Consider the following 19,566-nt stretch of genomic DNA (forward strand, 5'->3'; position numbering starts at 1 on the left):
CCGTTAGGGTTTCTCAAGATATTTATTAAATTAGGACACCATGAAGTAGAGTGACCCCCTAGCTGTGGGGTGGCCTTGTGTGGCTGAAGACCAGCACATACTGGCACAGTATCATACCAGACCAGGCGAGAACGGTTCTCCCACCCTCTTAGGCATGGGGATGGGCTGCCGCCCTCACCTTCCTCGTGCAGGCGAGCTCTATAAGGAGTTTGACTCACTGCTGTCCTGGTGGGTGAGCCCCAGGTCCTGGACCATACAGGTCGTTCTGGGCATCCTCAGTGGAAGAAGCTCTCATGGATAGTTCTAGGGCTGGGGAAGCACTTCCATGGGCCTTGGGGATCCTCCCACCTGACTGTCCACTTTGAATGACAGATGAGCATGTACATCTGCAACTAGTGCTTCCCAAACAGCCTGAATTTTTTGCTCATAGGATTGTGGGTGCCATCAGTCTTAGACCCCTGGGAATCAGTCCCAGCTCTGTCCTGCTTGGCAATGTCTTGGGCAAGTAATTTCCCTGTCTTACTTCCTTAAGAGGCTATAAGGGACTGTATCTCCATGGGTTGGGTAGGCAACCTGAAATTGATATACTTCAAGTCACATCCTACAGACTTCAGGCACCGACAGAGCCAGGGATTCAGAGTATCTTCACTAGGGACAGATGGAGGAGGACTGCAAGGTTTGAGGCCAGACTGGACTGGATCCCAAGACTCTGTCTCATAACAACAGCAGTACCAGCGTGCTACCACACACCGTTATCCCAGCACTTAGCAGACAGAGGCAGGAGAGGCAGGAGGCCAAAGCCAGCCTGGGCTACATAGTGAACTGGAGACTCACTTGGGCTACATGGAGGTAGCTCTGGTCTACTCTGTCTCAACAAAGAAGCAACAACAAGAAAACCAAAAGACACTGGGCAGTGGTGGCGCATGCCTTTAATCCCATAAAGACAGTCAGATCTCTGTGCGTTCAAGGTCAGCTTGGTCTAGTCCAGGATAGCCAGGGCTGTTACACAGAGAAATCCTGTCTTGAAAAAAAAAGTCTTTTTAACCACAAAAGTAATAGATGGTGATGCACTCCTTTAATCCCAGCACTACTTTCTTCTGTATTCATTTCTTCCCCTGTCTGATTTTCTCCTTGCAAGACATACATGGTCTCTAGAAATTTCAGCCTCAGTCTGCCAGTTCATCAAGCCCAGCAGAATCTCCTTTAGTTCCAGGAGTGGGGTTCTATTGGTCCATCTTGGGTCATACGATCAAGGATAGGCTCTATCAGTTCCAACATTAACACACTGAACTGAAAAAAGGAGAATTCCACCCAGCAGGTGATTGACAATAGAAACAATGCCCAACAACCTAAGCATAAGCTTCCACCAACCTCCACTGGAGCCCGATGGGGAGCACTGGGAGGGAGAGGCATACACAGCCACTTTGAAAAGGGCCACCTCAGATTTCCGGGGCTCGTAGGAGGTAACTCGTGGTAAACATGTGGACTGACCCCAAAGGAGTTTGAATAACCACTGCCCGACTGGGAAATCTGTCTTTAATTAATTAGTAAATAAATAAATAAGAAAGGAAGGAAGAAGAAATTGGATTAGAACCTGGTCTTGAAAGTTTATACATTCCAAGTTCAAGCTGAATAAGAGAGGATTTGAAGCTGGGTTGATCTGAATACAAAGATGGGTCCTGCCTCTGATTGACTGCTTGCAACCCAGGATGGGTGACTGTCACTGAGTTTTGCAGACTGGTTAGAACTGCAAGAGATGCACAGTGTCTTTCAGCCAAGAAGCAATGTCTCCTTCAACCAAAATTGTAATAAGCCCAGGGCCAGTCCACTGGACACTAGAACAAAGTGTTCAAGGACAAGAGCTATGGCCAGATGTGATAGCATATGCCTGTAATCCTGTACTTGGGAGGCAGAGGCTGGGGGAGCTCTATGATTTTGAGGTCAGACTTGTCTACACAGGAAGTTCCAAGCCAGCTAGGGCTATGTAGTGAGGCCATATCTCAAACACACAGACAGAAAGATAGATAAAGACTCTGGAACCCCAGGTAGGTTAGAGTCTGAAGTTCCCTTTCATGGGCAGGTGGCCTTTCTAAACCTGGGTTTGTCATCTGTCAATGGGGATGATAATGGTACCAAGACAAGAAGCTTACTGTGAGCGCTGAATGTGTTAATACTTACGGAACCCAGGACACAGCATTTTCTCCAGGTCAGTAGAAGCTGCTCAGTGGCCAGAGCCTGTGTGTCCCACCCAATACCCCCAATTTCCATCCAGCTAGCTTGTTCTCTTGCTTTAATATATGTTCACGCTGGTTCAAGGAGTATCACACAATAATGATGAAGAAAAACTGTTTAAAAAAAAACCGGGTGGTGGTGGCGCACACCTTTAATCCCAGCACTTGGGAAGCAGACGCAGGCAGATCTCTGTGAGTTTGAGGCAGACTGATCTACAGACTGAGTTTCAGGACAGGCTCCAAAGCTACAGAGAAATTCTGTTGAAAAAAAAAGACAAACAACAACAACAACAAAAAAAAACCAAAACAACCAAAACAAAAACAGCCAGGCAGTGGTGGCATATGCCTTTAATCTCCACACTCAGGAAGGAGAGGGAGGCAGATTTCTGTGAGTTCAAGGCTAGCTTGGTCTAGACAGCAAGTTCCAGGACAGGCTCCAAAGCTACACAGAGAAACCTCGTCTTGAAAAACAAAACACAAACAAACAAAAATACAAAAGCAAAATAGACTTGAGAGATGACTCAATGTTTAAAAGTACTTGCTGTTCTCACAGAGAAACCAGGTCTATTTCCAGCACCTGCATGGCTCACAAGCATTTGTAACTCCAGTTGTTCCTGAAGACCCAATGCCCTCTTCTGGCTTCCACAGGCACGAGCCATGCACAGGGTACACAGACACATGTGCAAGCAAAACACTCATGTAAAATAAAAATAAAATAAATAAATTTAGCCAGGTGTGGTGGCGTGCACCTTTAATCCCAGCACTTGGGAAGCAGAAGCCTGGTCTACAGAGCAAGTTTCAAGACAGACTCCAAAGTTACACAGAAAAACCCTGTCTCAAAACAACAAAACAAAACAAGGAAAGTATTTGGGCCAGGCTAGTGTGACAAATGAGATAATGTCCATAAATGCCTTGAAAACCGGGTCTGATTGAGGACAGATGTGGTTTAAGTGTTTGTTGTAAGGCTGAGTGTGGTGGCACACGTCTTTCATCTCAGCGCTCGGGAAGCAGAAACAGGTGGATCTCTATGAGTTCGAGACCAGCCTGTTCTACATAGTGAGTTCCAGGATAGCAATGGCTATATAGAGAGACCCTGTTCCCAAAACAAGCACCATAAAACCAGCCAACCAACCCAAGAGTTTGCAATGCCTCTCAGTGCCATCATCATTACGCTCCTCTGTTTCCGAAGGGTTAGACCTCTTTGAACTTGCCACAAGATGGCAGTGTAGTAAGGTGAAAAGAGCAAGCTTGGTGAGCCACACAGTCCTCGGCAAAACGTACGTACGTAGCCTGCGTACGTAGCCTGCTCTGCAGAGCAGTTGGCCAGACTGGCTGAAGGCTGCAGCTTGCGGGAAAGATGAACAGCATGTGGTGGGCCCAGGAACTAGAAATATAGTTTCTATTGGATTGCATGGCTTTCCCATCATCATAAAGGTGATGAATGAATGGGAGGTTGAGCCACTGGCGGTTGGAGACTATCCATATTAGGACTATAGCTCACAAAGATAATCTCACACAACCTAGACGTAGATTCTGTGTGTGAGCCTGGGTCTGGCTTTAAACTCCTGATCGTCCTTCCTTGGAGTCAGGCATGAGTCCGCTGCTTCTTTTTATTATTGTTTTATTTTATGTATTTGGGTGTTTTGCTGAATGCCCACAGAAGAGGGAACTGGATCCCACAGAACTGCAGACAGTTGTGAGCTATCATCTGGGTGCTTGGATTCAAACTCAGGTCCTCTGGAAAAGGAGCCAGTGTTCTCAACAGCAGAGCTATCTCTCCAGCCCAAGAAAGTATTAATAACCCGTTTCTCCTTGCCTCTTAAGAATGTCAAAGGCTCCCTCTGCTGGACAACCTCTAAAGCTTGGGCTGAGCCCCAAAGACTGACAAATCTAGGTTCAGTAAAGTAAAGGTTGATTGCCCTTTAAGGGGCAGTACCTAGCTTCTGGTTGCCATGGAGACAACTAGCCACAGACTGACTGGCTTCAGTCAGCCAGCATGTCTTCCAAAGTTTTCCCCACAGGTGGGGAGTGGGCTGTTGTTCTGTGGGTGGAAATTAAGCTCCTGGGGACAGGGATCAGAACTAGGGTGCCCTGCGTACCCTGCCCTTTTCCCCAGGATCTGATATCTTATCTTCTCCTTCCTCTTGTAGGCTCCAGAGCCAAGAACAACCACAATGCAAGTCAGCCGCTGCAGCAGCAGCAGCAACAGCAGCAGGAGCAACAGCCATTCCCAGAGGCCAATGCTGAAGCCATCAACTTCCTCGACTCCTTCCGTGAGCCAGATGGTGGGGTGGGCATGGGGAGAGCTGTGAGTCTGAAGAAGAAGGAAGAGAGACTCAGCCCTGTCTCTCTCCACTGGATTTGCTCGTGTTTGTGGAGGGACAAGACTCTGGGGGGTGGGTCACCAGTTGGTACCTGCTGATGACGGGGAGCGGTCACAAGGCTGGCAAGGAGATGGCAGACATGGCAAGGGGTCAGTGGGTGCTTTGGGGTCTGGAGGCTGGACCCAGAGAGAGCTTCTCTCACCAAACAGGGCTGGAGAAACTGCTGCTCTTCTTCCCTGAGACTCTGGCCATCGTCTCAGACACAGGAGAGCCTCAGGGAGAGCTGACCATCGAGGTGCAGAAAGGGAAGTACAGGGATGACCAGGGCATCCTGACCCACTGTCTAATGGTTCACGCCTCTAGCCGAGGCTTCATCGATAAATCTCCGTGCGGAAGCTCCCTCCTAGGTAGAGTTTAGCTGCCCTGTACCACATCCTCCCTCCGCAGCCCCCACCCCAATTCATGTGTCCTCAGTCAGGACCTGCAGCCTTTGACTTAGGCGGATACTAGGGCAAGACATGGCGGGGAGGACAGAGCAAGGCTGATTCACTGATCCCCCACCCCCGCCGTTTTCCCACGGCCACATTGCACCAGCCTGGGCCAGCCTTCCCTAGGGTCCATTTCAGACGCCTGTCTCCTGTGACGTCAGCACTTGCCTCCCTGTACCCCAGGCTACCTAACCAATAAGCTGGAGCTAATGGAGCAACACAGTCAAGAGTTCATTAAGGTACTCACTCCCAGCCTCCCCTCGCCTTGCTTCCGGGTTGAGGGTAAGCAAGAACACAGACCCTTTGCGGGTGGGAGGAACCCCAGGAAAGTATCACACTACTGTCACCCACCCATCTGCCCCTCTATCACACACAGCTGGATGACCAGCTACCTCCATTACTGCTGTCAATGTTCTACAGAGTCACAAACAGAGCCCAGCCCACCGGGGCCTCCTCCGGCCTGAAAGCCTGTCCACTTCCCAGGGCCATGTAGCCTGGCCTTTCCCAGAGCCTGGCTATTCCCTGGAGCCTGTCACCTCATACCCTGTCAGTGTCCCGGCTCGAGATCCCTCACCCAGCTCTTCAGTAACTTCCTCTATGGGGCCATGACCTAGCTAAACATGGAAGATGACCTGGGCCTTCCGGGCTTCTCAGAGAACCTGTTCCCAGCTTCAAGCCTGTGTGCTGTTCTGAGGTGTATCACTGTTTGCTTTCCTATCGCATAGGATAGGTCCTTACTCCTGACCGCCACCATAAACAGAAGACTTCATCCTTCCTTCCTTTTTTTTTTGTTGTTTTTTTGTTTTTCAAGATAAAGTTTCTCTGTGTCCTGGAACTCACTCTGCAGACCAGGCTGGCATCAAAGATCCACCTGCCTCTGCCTACCCAGTGCTGGGAATAAAGGCGTGCAATATTACCACCCAGCTCTTTCTTCTTCTTCTTCTTCTTCTTCTTCTTCTTCTTCTTCTTCTTCTTCTTCTTCTTCTTCTTCTTCTTCTTCTTCTTCCTCTTCCTCCTCCTCCTCCTCCTCCTCCTCCTCCTCCTCCTCCTCCTTCTTCTTCTTCTGATAGTCTCATAGCCGGACTGACCTCAAACTTGACATATAGCTGAGAATGACTTTGAACCCCTGATCCTCCTCCTTTTCCCCTTCCAGTGCTGGACCACTACACCAGGCTTTGAGACTTTTCATCCGTTTGTCTTATTTTTAAGCTTTTTGCTTTATTGAGACAAGGATTGTAGATAGACAAGGTTGGGTTCCAGCTTAATCCTCCTGCCTCAGTCTCTCAAGTGCTATGATTATAGAAAGTACATCACCGTGGACAGCTGTTTCTCATTTTACAACTTTTCTTATTGGGGGAGGACACAAATGTGGAAGCCAGTCAGAGGGCAGCAGTTGGGAGCTGGTTCTCTCCTTCCACCAGAGATGTGGAGCCAGACTCCAGCTCAAGTTGTCAGTCACCCACTGAGACCACTGAGACACCTTGCTGGCCCTGCTTATCATTTTTATTTTAGATCCAAGTCTTTACACTTCTATTTTGTCTTCTATAAAGAATAAGACTGAAGCTGGGTGCCGGTGCACACACCTTTGATCCAGCACTCCAGGAAGTAGAGGCTGGCAGATCTTTGTGAGTTCAAGGCTAGCCTGGTCTACAGAGTGAGTTCAAGTACAACCAGGGGCACACAGTGAAACTGGGTGGTGGTGGTGCACGCCTTTAATCCCAGCACTTGGGAGCAGAGGCAGGCAGATCTCTGTGAGTTTAAGATCAGCCTGGTCTACAAGAGCTAGTTCCAGGACAGGCTCCAAAGCTACAGAGAAACCCTGTCTAAAAAAAAAAAAAAACAACAACAACAACAACAAAAAAAAAAAAAAACCCAAGACTGACTGTATTTATCAGTGCTTGGGTGCTTGGGAGGTTGAGGCAGGAGAATTGCTGCAAGTACAAAACTCTCCTGGGCTACATAGGGAGTTCCAGGTTATTCTGAGCCTCTTTGTCTCAGAAAAACAAAATACAAACAAACAGAAGAAAGAGTGGGCACTGGCCTCTTAAAGGTGAGCGCTCAGCTCACCCATGTGCTCTGGCCTTCAGTTTCCCATCCTCCCCATGGAACGGAAGATGAGTATCCTGAAGCAGGATGACCAGATGGTTGTGACCAGAAGTGTCAAGGAGGGTGAGGTAAGAGTGGAAGCCAAGTGGGAAGCACCTTCCACATCCTTAGAACCACAGCGGGGACAAGCTTGTGTGAGACGAAATCCACACTCAACACCCTGCTCAAACACCTCCTGCCCCTTCTGAGCTCCGTCTCTGACTCGGATCTGCCCCAACAGGAAACTAAGACTGGAGTCTCCGTCTTCCCCTGCCAATCACTTAAGGGCTTTGTCTCCAGAGCCGCCAATCTGGTGCTTCTGAGGGTGATGGCTTGGCAGCAGTCAGTGCCCAGCGGAGCTCGCTTCCTGGCCTTGGACACGGAGGGCAAACTGTGCCATTGCACCTACGTGAGTACTCTCTCTGGGCAAGGGAACTGGCCTGACATAGTGGTCCAGTATACTTGGGAGGGGAAAGCAGGGGGATCAGGGGTTCAAAGTCATCCTCGGCTGCATGTCAAGTCTGAGGTCAGTCCGGCTTTGAGACTGTCTCAAAAAAGAACAAAAGGAAGAGCTGGGCAAACTAGAAGGATCACAAAGACCACGGAGGTGGGAAAGACTGATGTAAACATGGAACGAGCAGCTACCAAGGCGGGGGGTTTTAAGTCTTGAGAGTAGAACGCCATAAGCCAGGGCAACGGCAACTAAGAACTACACTTAACAGAAGGAAGGTTGAGGATGCAGCAGGTGGGATTAGTGGGGAATGGGAAGCAACCTTCTTTGCATGGGCTTCAATACAGAAGAAAGAAACATAAAGTTATTCTGCTTTCGAAATATGAATCCTCTAGGGCTGGAGAGATAGCTCAGTGATGAAGCATGTGGACCTGAGTTTGACCCTCAAAACCATATATGTGGGTGCACACTTATAACCCCAGAACTGGAGAGGTGAACACAGCCTGGCTGGATCAGGCGATCTCAGGGTCCCAGTGAGACTCTGTTTCCAAAAAACAAGGTGGAGGTAGAGAGAGGACTCAGTGGTTAAGAGCACTTACTGGTCTTGCAGAAGACCCAGGGTCAGTTCCCAGCACCCACATGGGAGCTCACAACCTTCTGTAATCCGCGTTACAGGGGATCTAATGCCCTCCTCTGTCCTCTGAGCTCTGAGGGCACAAGGCACACACACGCAATAGGTACACATACATGTATGTGTGTGTAGGCAAAACATTCATATACATAAAAGATATTTAAAAGTAAATAAAACAAGGTGGACAACTCCTGAGAAACAACACCTGAAGTTGTTCTCAGTCACACACAGACATGCATGCATGCCAAACACCTATACACATATGGACCCATGAGCACATATATACCTGCAGGCATTCATGAACATGTATACACACACACACACACACACGAGCACAAGCACATATATACCTTCAGGCATGCACTAACATGTATACACACACACACAGGCACACAAGCACGTCTATACCTGCAGGCATGCACAAACATGTACACACACACACACACACACACACACACACACAATACAGCATCTAAAGCCAGTCATGTACCTATAATCCCAGTACTTAGGAAGTAGAGACGGAAGACGGAAGATCAAGGAGTTCAAAGTCATCGTTAGCTATCTATTTATTACTAGGCTAGCCTGTGCTACATGAGATCCTGTCTCAACAGCAAAAGTCATACATTATCTGGGGTTTGAAAGTGCTAGGCAAATGCTTCACCTCAGTCCAAAGATATACCTTTCTTTTCAACAAGTTTTGTGTGTGTGTGTGTGCATGCACGCGCACGTGTGTGCATGTGTGTGGTCCAAACTGGCTTTATTTTCTCAATCCTCCCACATTAACCTCCCAAATTCTGGGATTTCAATTGCATGTGTGTACACCTGATGGCACACCTGACTTTCTGTGTATATGTGTGTGTGTGTGTGTGTGTGTGTGTGTGTGTGTGTACACTAGCACAAATGTACATGCAGGTTTGTGCAGGTGAAGGACAGTGGTCAATGCAGGTGTTTCTTCCTTCCTTCCTTCCTTCCTTTCTTCCTTCCTTCCTTTGTTTCTCTCCTTCTTTTGGTTTTTGAGATAGGGTCTCTCTGTGTAGCCCTGGTTGTCCTGGAACTAGCTCTGTAGACCAGGCTGGCCTTGAACTCAGAGATTTGCCTGCTTCTGCCTTTCAAGAGCTGGGATTAAAGATGCCTGCCTGGCTCAGGATTTTTTCTAAAGCACTGTCTGCCTGGTGAGACAGGCCCTCTCATTGGGCAGCACCTTCCTCTCCACCCTGATGCTTGTCCCTGTAACAAAATAAGCCAGCTAGCAGCACTCCTCCATTGAGATGGCTTGGGCGGGGGTGGGGGGGCAGCGGGTGGCTAGAACTGACTGTGAAGAATCCCCAACTAGAGAATGCAACTCAAACTTTGTGGCGCGTGAGGAACTGAAATGCCAAGTACGACTTCTCGCTGGTGAGCAGGAATGAGGAGAAGGGCAGGGCTTGAGGAGACAGGGTCACCATGGTGGGCAACCACCTCACCATAGCCCCCACTTTGGTTGCTGCAGCAATCCCTAGGCTTCCAGACAATCCAACTGGGCCACCAGCAGGCTGAGATGTTCATCGTGGAACAAACCATCCACTCTGAAGAGGACATCCCCTTCTCCTGTCAATTCTACTTGCTCTCTGATGGGTGAGCCACTGGTGGGGAGGACCAAGGTGACAGTTTCACATAAAGTATGAGTGCTTTGACCACGAAGAAAGGCTGGGCGGTAGTAGCTCACACCTTTAACCCCAGCACTCGGGAAGTAGAGAAAGGCAGATCTCTGTGAGTTCGAGGCCAGTCTGGTCTACAAGAGCTAGTTCCAGGACAAGCTCCAAAGCGACAGAGAAACCCTATTTTGAAAAAAGCAAACAAACAAAGAAAAAAAGAAAGGACATTCATGGGATGGAGTGGGGCACAGGGGTCACTATTATTCCCGTGATACTGCCTGGAAAATGTGTCATTGAGGTCTGGGTGTACCTTTGCTTTGTCCATCTCATTCGCTTAAAAAAAAAAGTGAGCCCAGGTGAGCCTCAAATCTCAGTCTTCCCGCTTTAGTACCCTAGATCCTGGGACTATAAATGTGTGTTATCTTTTAAGGCAAGGCCTTAAATGCTTGCCATTGTCTGGGACAGGACCCAAGACTACAAAGATAAGAAGAGGAAGCAGATTAAACAGGGGCCTCTAGGCAGCTCTCTTGGGGATACCGTAGTAACTCAGCAGGTAACTCAGCTGCCAAGACAAAACACCACAAGATGAGCCGGAAGCAGGTGTTCACGCCTGTCATCCCAGCCCTTGGGAAGCTGAGACAGGAGGATGGTCCTAAGTTTGAGGGCTGTCTACAGTAGTAAGAGCTCCAAAACAGGCAGGCCCAAGTTAAGGGTGGCTCAGCTGGGAAGGCAGTGAGGGAGCTTCCTACCAAGTCTGATGACCTGAGTTCAATTCCTGGAAACCACAGGGTAGAAGAGAACCAACTACTACAACTTGTCACCTGGCCGGGTGGTGGTGGCGCACGCCTTTAAATCTTTAACTCAGTACTTGGGAGGCAGAGGCAGGTGGATCTCTGGGAGTTCGAGGTCAGTCTGGTCTACAAGAGCTAGTTCCAGGACAGACTTCAAAGCTACAGAGAAACCCTGTCTCAAAAAAAAAAAAAGTTGCACCTGACCTCCACACAAGCATGTGCCTGCCTGGTCACACACACACAGGATAAATTAACGCTTAAAACAAAAATCACTGGATGGCTTAAACAATGGCCAGTAGGGTTGGTTCCTGGTGAGATTTCTGGCGGCTGCCACCACTCTCTGAGCCAGTGGGTAGACAGCTCTCTCTGCTCTCTCTTTCTGTTAGGAGGATGCCAATCCTCTGACTAGAGCCCTGCCATTTGACCTTAGTCAACTCCCAGAAGGCTCCCATCACACTGTGGGGTAGGTGGGTAGGTGCCACAATTCATTACCCTCAGCACCATTCTGTCACCAGCCGGTGGTACAGGAGACTGTCCCCAACTTATTCTGTATTGCCCTGCAGGCACCTGGCTAAGAGAGTCCAGGTGGGCTCCCCAGGGTGTTGTATCATCACTAAGATGCCCCTCTTGAGGGAAGAGGGTAAGTGATTGGGGACAGGGCGGGACAGTGAGGGGAAGGTGGGAGGAACCTGGCCTCTCTCTTGTTTGGGAAGGTTCCAGCGCTAGGAGTGGGACAGGGTCCTTCAATCAGGTGGAGAGGCGGCAGCCCTTCAGCCTCAGAGGGTTAAGAAGGACCTCTGCCACGAGTACCTCTCAGAACAAAGCCCGTACTTGAGAGTTCCTGGGATCCCCGCTGTGTACGCGAGGGATGGGTACACAGTTCTCTTGCTCACTCCACTTAGATGTGATTGAGCCTCCGCCCCAGTTTGATAAGAAGCCCCTGGTATGGGAGGAAGACCTGGAGTTATACTCGAAATTCCTGAACCGGAAGGTGAGACGTGGCTGCAACCAGCCTAGGGGTCCACCTGCTTTCCTACTATGGACGGGGAGAGCGGAATGCACTTGTCTGGGAGGTAAGGGGTCCCAGTCCAGGCGCTCCTGGCTAACCGCGGTGGTGCTTAGCTCTGGTGGGTGACCGCCCCATGCCCCGCCAGGAGCAGCTGCGCCTCAGCCACACCAGTTATCTGCGGCAGCACCCCGAGGCCCAAGCGCTGATCTCCGACTTCCTGCTTTTCCTGCTGCTCCGCCGGCCGGAGGACGTGGTCACCTTTGCCGCCGAGCACTTCGGATCCTTCGCTATGCTGAGCCCGCCGATCCCTGCCCTGCGTTCCTCACACCGGCCCAGCCCTTTCCGACCACTGGAGTTCGAGGAGGAGGAGGAGGAGGAGCAGGAGCAGGAGGAGGAAGAAGAAGAAGAGGAGGAAGAAGAGGAGGAAGAGGAGGAATACGAGGAGGAATACGAGGAGGAATATGAGGAGGAATACGAGGAGGAATACGAGGAGGAATACGAGGAGGAATACGAGGATGGCGACTACTTGTACGCTGACGATGATGTCTATTACGATGAAGACAACAATGAAGACAACGACGATGTCGACGACCTCGACGATATCTTCAACGATATCGTCAACGATGTAGAAAGCGACAACGGCAAGGATGAAGACAACGACGAAGGCGACGAGAATGACGACGACAGCCAGGATTTGAATCTGGACAAACAGAGTTTGGATCTGGAAAATGACTAGGTAGACGGCTGGGAGCGAGACGCTGGGACTGTCAAGATGCTGGCTGCGGGTTCAGTGGGAGATAGCAGCGTGTGTGTGTGTGTGTGTGTGTGTGTGTGTGTGTGTGTGTGTGTGGTGTGTCGTTCGTCCCCCCCCACTCCCCCCCCCCCCCCCGTGCTACTCTGCCACCAGCAGGGACTGTCTCTGGCCAGCCCCTCTTGTTAAAAGCTTTAACTTTGTTTACCCAGTGAGTTTCATCTTTTCTTCCTAGATGCTGTTTTCACGGTTGTGATCGGTTCAGAGGATCCAAAATTAAAGCCTGTAGTCAGATGTGTTAACACACACACCTATAGCCAGCGCTCAGGAGGCTGATACAGGAATGCAGAGAGCTGGTGGCAAGCTAGGGGCCACACGGCAAGGCCCTGTCTCAAAATTAAATTAAAAATTAAGAGAAGATGGGGTGAGGAAGTGTGTTTGAGTCCTGTGGGGGTAGGACCCTATAGACAGGAGAGCAGGATTTTAGCCTGGAGTTGGCCATGAAAGCCAGCAGCAGCACCCTGAATCCAAACACAATCACCACCACCTCGGAAAGAATGCCTGGAAAGAATGCAGAAATGTGAACAGAGCCATGGAACACACACCCTTGCCCTGATCAGCTTCTTAAGGCTTCCGTTCCTCCACCACCAGCCAGTCAGTACTTATGAGACTCCCCCAGACTGTGCAGGGCTCCTCAGTCGCCCATAGGGAAGACAAAAAGAACAGACAGGTACTCATCACTACCCCTAGGTCCCTTGCTTGCCCCCAGTTCTGGCCCAGTGACTGTGGACTGGGTGGTGGTAGACAGGTCTTCTGAGGCAGCGGGTAGTTGGGGTGCAGGCACTGCGCCTCCATTAAGGCCTCTGAGAGAGCCTGGAGGGATAATGAATGACTGGCAAGGCTGGGGAATATTAAGGGAGGAGGGCAGTGTCTGTCTCTCAGAGGAATCGCTTCAGAAGACTTCAGAGAGAGCTGCCACTTTAGCCTTGCCAAAAAAAAAAAATATTTCTATTTATTTACTTTTGTTTTTCATGGTGTCTCTGTGTAACAACCCTAGTTGTCCCAGAACTAGCTTTATAGACCAGGCTGGCCTTGAACTCACAGATTTACCTGCCTCTGCCTCCCTCCCAAGTACTGGGCTTAAAGGTGTGTTCCACCACCACCTGGAGAGCCTTGCAAATTTTTTTTATGTCGTTTTCCCCCTCCGTTATTGAAAATAAATGCATTCACAAGCCAGTTGGTGGTGGTGCACACCTTTAATCCCAGCACTCGGGAGGCAGAGGCAGGATGTATGAATTCAAGTATAGCATGGTCTACTGAGCTAGGTACAGCCTTGTTGTTCTTTGGCCCTTTTTTTCTGGGTGGCGGGAGTGTGGGGGGGTGGGGCTTGTTTGTTTTAAAACTCAAAATCACAGAGTTTTGTCTGACTCTGCCTCCCACCATACCTGGGTGGGAGGTTACGTCCTTAAAAATTCGTTCCAACTAATGGAATTATTGAAATTGTTCTGAAGGCTTTTGTCATATTGCATATTGGACTTCAGCACTGCTTTTGTCAAGGGTTCATGGGCATTTCAGGAAGAGGAAGGGACCTGAGCAAAAGCAAATCGGAAGCGGATACAGCCAACACAGCTTTCTACCGAGCCAGGCAGCGTGGTCCTGTAACCCGGGCTGCTTAAGAGATGGAAGCAGAAGAATGACAAAGTCAAGGATTGTTTGGACTTACAGAGTAAATTCCAGATCAGCCTGAGCAATTTAGTTAGGTCTTGTCCCAAAACAAGAAGTTAAAAAAAAAAAAAAAAAAAAGGAGAGGGGTAAGTTGGGGACATAACTCAGTGGTAGAGCGCATAGCTACTACCGTTGAGGACCTAGTACTGAAAACCAACAACGAACAAACCCAGGCTGTTCATCCTTATGTAGGTGCAGAGTAGTCCTCTGTGGGGCTTTCCTTTACCAATCCTTTGACTAAATCTCATGTTTCCTGGCAACCATCACCATGATGGAACCAACTCCTGCTTAATTGGGACGGCTCCTTCTGAAATGCTCTACTGTTTAATCACCGCACATAACCCGTAGTTCAGTTAGGAACTCTATTCAGAAGGAGTTCCAGGACCACGAAAAGGTTTTGCTGACTGACTTAGTCTATCAAGACTCATATGAGAAAATACCCCGGGGCTGGAGAGTTGGTTTAGTCATTAAGGGCCCTTGTTCTTTCAAAGGACCCAGATTTGATTCCCAGCACCCATATGAAGGCTTGTCTCTTTTTCAGGCACCAGGCATGCATGTGGTACACAGACATGCATGCAGGCAAGGCACTCATATGAATAAAATAAATCTAAAACATTAAAAAAGAAAAGAAAATGCCTCGAGCCCAGTGTGGTGGCACATACCTGTAATACCGGCACTTGGGAGGCTGAGGCAGGAGAATCTTGAGTTTAAGGTCAGCCTGTCGATGAATGGAAACCCTATCTACACACACACACACACACACACACAAGAAAATGAAAACAAAATATCTAAACCGTGAAACCTATAAGCAACAGAAACAGAAATTTAGCCAGGCATGGTGGTATGCACCGTGATCTATTTATTACGTGTGTACGTTTACATATGAGTGTGCAAAGCCCCCAGTGTCCAGAAGAGGATCAGATCCTCTGAAGCTGGAGTTCCAGGCGGCTGCAAGTGCCTGACTGGGTATTAGGAACAGGACTTGGGTCCTCTGTAAAAGCAGTGCATGCTCTTAACTGCTGAGTCATCTCTCCAGACCGGGTCTACTTGCTTGTTAGTTTGCTTGCTTGCTTTTTTGTTTTCTGTTTTTGTTTGTTTGTTTGAGGGGGGTGCTGAGACAGGGACTCATAGGCTAACTACCTTTCCTCTGCCTACTGTATTCAGGTGTACATCACCACTCTGTTCATGCTGGGGATGGAACCCACTGTAGGGGCAGGCACTCTATTGAATGAGCTATTTCCTCTGCTAGCCCCCCAAACCTCTCGTTATAAGGGCAGTAATCCCATTTTTTAAAGTAGAACCCATGTGACCTATAACACCCCCAGGGGTCCTGCCTCCTACTGCCCTCATCACCTCAGTAGTGATTTCACACACAAATGTTGTGGGGTCACGACATTCAGACGGTAATGATGAGCCACTGTGAGCATCAGTGTTCATGACATTTGGAGTTCCAAAGAACCGCCGGGCAGTGGTGACACATGCCTTTAATCCCAGCACTCTCGGGAGGCACAGGTAGGTGGATCTCTGTGAGTTTGAGGCCAGCTGTCTACAGAGCGAGTTCCAGGACAGAGAAACCCTGCCTCAAAAAAACAAAACAAAACAAAAAGTTGCCTATAGGAAACCTGATGGCATTCCAAAGAACTGATGTCGGGGGCTGGAGAGATGGCTCAGTGGTTAAGAGCACTGCTTGCTCTTCCAAAGGTCCTGAGTTCGATTCCCAGCAACCACATGGTGGTTCACAACCACCTGTAATGAGATCTGGTGCCCTCTTCTGGTCTGTAGGCATGCATGCAGGCATACCACTGTATACTTAAATAAATAAATCTAAAAACAAAACAAAACAAAACAAAACAAAAAAACCCAAAGAACTGATGTCAATCCCCTCAGTTAGAGTCCAGTGCAGAAGAAGGCTGTTTTTTTTGTTCCCGGCTGCCCAGACCCGAATAGTCACACAGAGACTATATTAATTACAATACTACTTGATCTTTTAGCTCAGGCTTTTTATTAGCTGGCTCTTACATCTTAAATTAACCCATTTCTATTAATCTATGTATCACCATGAGGCTGCGGCCTACCGGTAGGGTTCTGGTGGGCATCCTTCTCCTTTGGCAGCTACATGGAGTCTCTGACTCCGCCTACTCTCTCTATATCTCTCCCAGCCTGGCTATATTCTGCCCTGCCATAAGCCAAAGTAGCTTCTTTATTAACCAATGGTAATAAAACACATTCACAGCATACAGAAGGGAATCCCACATCAGTTCAGGCCAGTTCTAACGTCTCTTTGTTGTCCAGGCTGACCTTGAACTTGTAGTAATCTGTAGAAGGAGCAGCGGGCCCCAAAAATAATTACACAGAAACTGTATTCTTTTAAACACTGCCTGGCTCATTAGTTTTAGCCTCTTATTGGCTAATTCTCACATCTTGCTTTAACCCATATTTAGTAATCTGTGTAGCACCACGAGGTGGTGGCTTACCAGGTAAGATCCTAACCTGCGTCTGTCTCAGAGAGGAGAGTCATGGCGACTGCCTCACTGCCTTCTTCCTCCCAGAGTTCTGTTCTGTTTACTCCGCCTACCTAATTTTCTGTCCTATCAAAGGCCAAGGCAGTTTCTTTATTAACCAATGAAAGTAACACATAGACAGTTAACCCTCCTCCATCATTTCCTCTTTTTCTGTTTAAACAAAAAAGATAGGCTTATAACTCTCTTACTTAAACAAAAGGGGGAGGTGCTGTGGGAGTACCTTCCGCCCCTTCAGCCAATAGTCACTGAAGTACAAGCCCACGGTGCTGCAGGAGCGCCTTCCGCTCCGTCAGCCAATAGCCGCTGAAATACCAGCCCACTGGGGCGTGGTATATTTCTCTTTAAAAGAAGAGCAGCAAGCCTCAGCTCGGCCTCTTGGTTCTGGCACCTGCTCCAGCGACTAGGCTCCTTTCCTGACAGTTTATGTGTACGTAAGTTTACCCCCCAAAATAAATACCCCTTTAAAACCTAACTGGTGTGGGATTGATTCGCCATTAGTAATCCTCCTGTATCCTCTGCTCAAGTCCCATAAGGGCAGGCACATAACACTATACCCAGTCGACATGATGTTTTGGGGGTTATCTATAGTATCTAAAGCATCAGAATTCCATGATGTTTTAATTTCAAGTCATATTCTATTACATATCTCTACTATATGATATCTATCCATGTGCAGGACATGCATGTGGATATTTTCCCCTCCTGGGCTAATGTAAATAATGTTGCTAGGAGCCGGTGTTCAAACATGTTTGCATTTCTGCTTTTACTATAGTTGGAATACTGACAATGACCATTATCCTGGGCCATAATGTCCTCACTCTCTTAGACTCATTCGCTGTGAAAGGGTGCACAGACTTGTGGGTATATTAAGTCCCGTGCAGTTGGTTCACATGTGGGTTCCATATCTACCACATCGCAGCACCACAAGTCACGTTTACAACCACATCCATCCTCCACCTGATCTATCCCTAACCTGGGGCAACCGCAGAGCTGGTCTTCCTTTCTAGGATGTTGTTGTTGTAAAAGGACTATTTAAATGGGAGGACGAGGGCCGGGGAGATGACTCCGAGGGCAAGAGCATTTGCTCTGCCCGCATGAGGACCTGAGGCGTGGCTACAAAGCTGGAGTTTGGAGACAGGTGGATCCTGAGGCCAGCCAGCTTGACAAAACGGTTCACTCCTGTTTCAGAGGCGTATGCTATGCCAGCGTTCTACCACTCAGGGTAAGACAGAGGGTGAGCAAGGAAAACACTGGATACATTGTTCTGGGCTCTGTATGAGCGTGCAACAGTGCACAGTCACACACTTACATATACCACACATATATACACACATACACACACACCATCCCCAAGGTGCTCTCTTTCTCTCAGCACACACACACACACACACACACACACACACACAGAGAGAGAGAGAGAGAGAGAGAGAGAGAGAGAGAAGGCACATACCTATAATCTCAGTACTCAGGATACAGAGGCAAGAGGATTGTGAGTTTGAAGCCAGTCTGCACCACACAGACTCTGTCTTGAAAATCAAGGACTGAAGCCACAGGTCAATGGCAGAACAGTTACCTGAGGTGTGCAAGGCTCCCTTGGAGCTCTATTCTGTGTAAGCCTCTGGCGTACTTGGGATGGAGACGTGGTGCTGTCATGTTGAACTAATAGGTAAGCTTTTGAATGTGACTTTTTTTTAAAACCTAAGTATGTGCTATGCCAGCATTCTGCTACTAAACTACTTCCCTACTGTGGCTTTACTTTGCATTTTGAGATAGGGTTTCACTAAATTGTTGGAACCCGGCACTCAGTCGACAGCACAGGCAAGCTTTGAACTTTATATATTTTTAAAAAGATTTATTATTGGGGCTGGAGAGATGGTTCAAAGGTTAAGAACACTGACTATTCTTCCAGAGGTCCTGAGTTCAATTCCCAGCAACCACATGGTGGCTCACAACCATCTGCAATGAGATCTGGTACCCTCTTCTGGTGTACAAGCATACACCCAGGCAAAACATTATATACATAATAAATAAATAAATTTAAAAAAAAGAATAGAAGGAGTTACATTTTTAAAAAAAAGGTTTATTATTAAGCCCAGTGGTGGCTTTAATCCCAGCACTCAGTAAGCAGAGGCAGGCAGATCTCTGTGAGTTTGAGGCCAGCCTGGTCTACAAGAGGTAGTTCCAGAACAGGCTCCAAAACTACAGAAAAACCCTGTCTCGAAAAAACCAGAAAAAAAAGTTTTTTAGCTGGGCGGTGGTGGCACATGCCTTTAATCCAGCACTCTGGAGGCAGAAACAGGTGGATCTCTGTGAGTTCGAGGCCAGCCTGCGCTACAGAGTGGGCTCCAGTTCCAGTACAGGCACCAAAGCCCAAAGCAACAAAGAGAAACCCTGTCTCGAAAAACCGAAAAAAAAAAAATTAAATTTATGGTATATACAGTGTTCTCACCACAGGCCAGAAGAGGGCGACAGATCTCACTATAGATGGTTGTGAGCCACCACGTGGCTGCTGGGAATTGAACTCAATTCTGGAAGATTAGCCAATGCTCTTAACTGCTGATCCATCTCCCCAGCCCCCAAGGGTTTGAACTTCTCTTCCTGTGTGATTTTCTGAAGATTTATCTACGTTATTATATGTGGCAGCACTTTGTTTCCTTTGTTGCCAAGAAGTGATTCACCTGTTGATGGACAGCTGGGGTAATTCCAGCTTTGGGCTACTACAAATACTTTGCTATAGCTTCGTGTGCAGGTTTTTGTTTGGACATATGTTTAATTTCTCTGGGGTAAATGCCCAGAAGTTCATTCTGCGGCATGGACGCAGCATCCGCCCATGACAGGACCTGGGAAATCTTTTCTTCTGAGACCCTCATGGGTGCACAGGGCAGACGGACTCTCTACCTTCCTCCCTCCTTCACAGTAGGTCA

General features: G+C 48.4%; 1 protein-coding gene across 1 annotated transcript; it reads left to right on the forward strand.

The window, feature by feature from the left end:
• The first annotated feature begins 4,187 nt into the window (after nt 1-4,187).
• Catip (ciliogenesis associated TTC17 interacting protein) lies at nt 4,188-12,827 on the forward strand. The gene is made up of 11 exons (XM_048459213.3): nt 4,188-4,252; nt 4,382-4,504; nt 4,765-4,962; nt 5,227-5,282; nt 7,131-7,217; nt 7,370-7,537; nt 9,700-9,824; nt 11,199-11,275; nt 11,538-11,626; nt 11,790-12,380; nt 12,631-12,827. The coding sequence occupies exons 1-10, from the start codon at nt 4,228-4,230 to the stop codon at nt 12,378-12,380; spliced, it is 1,539 nt and encodes a 512-aa protein (XP_048315170.3). The 5' UTR covers nt 4,188-4,227; the 3' UTR covers nt 12,631-12,827.
• Nucleotides 12,828-19,566: the final 6,739 nt, after the last annotated feature.

The sequence above is a fragment of the Myodes glareolus genome, chromosome 1 (genome assembly GCF_982192425.1).
Source record: "Myodes glareolus chromosome 1, mMyoGla1.1, whole genome shotgun sequence".
NCBI classification, from domain to species: domain Eukaryota; kingdom Metazoa; phylum Chordata; class Mammalia; order Rodentia; family Cricetidae; genus Myodes; species Myodes glareolus.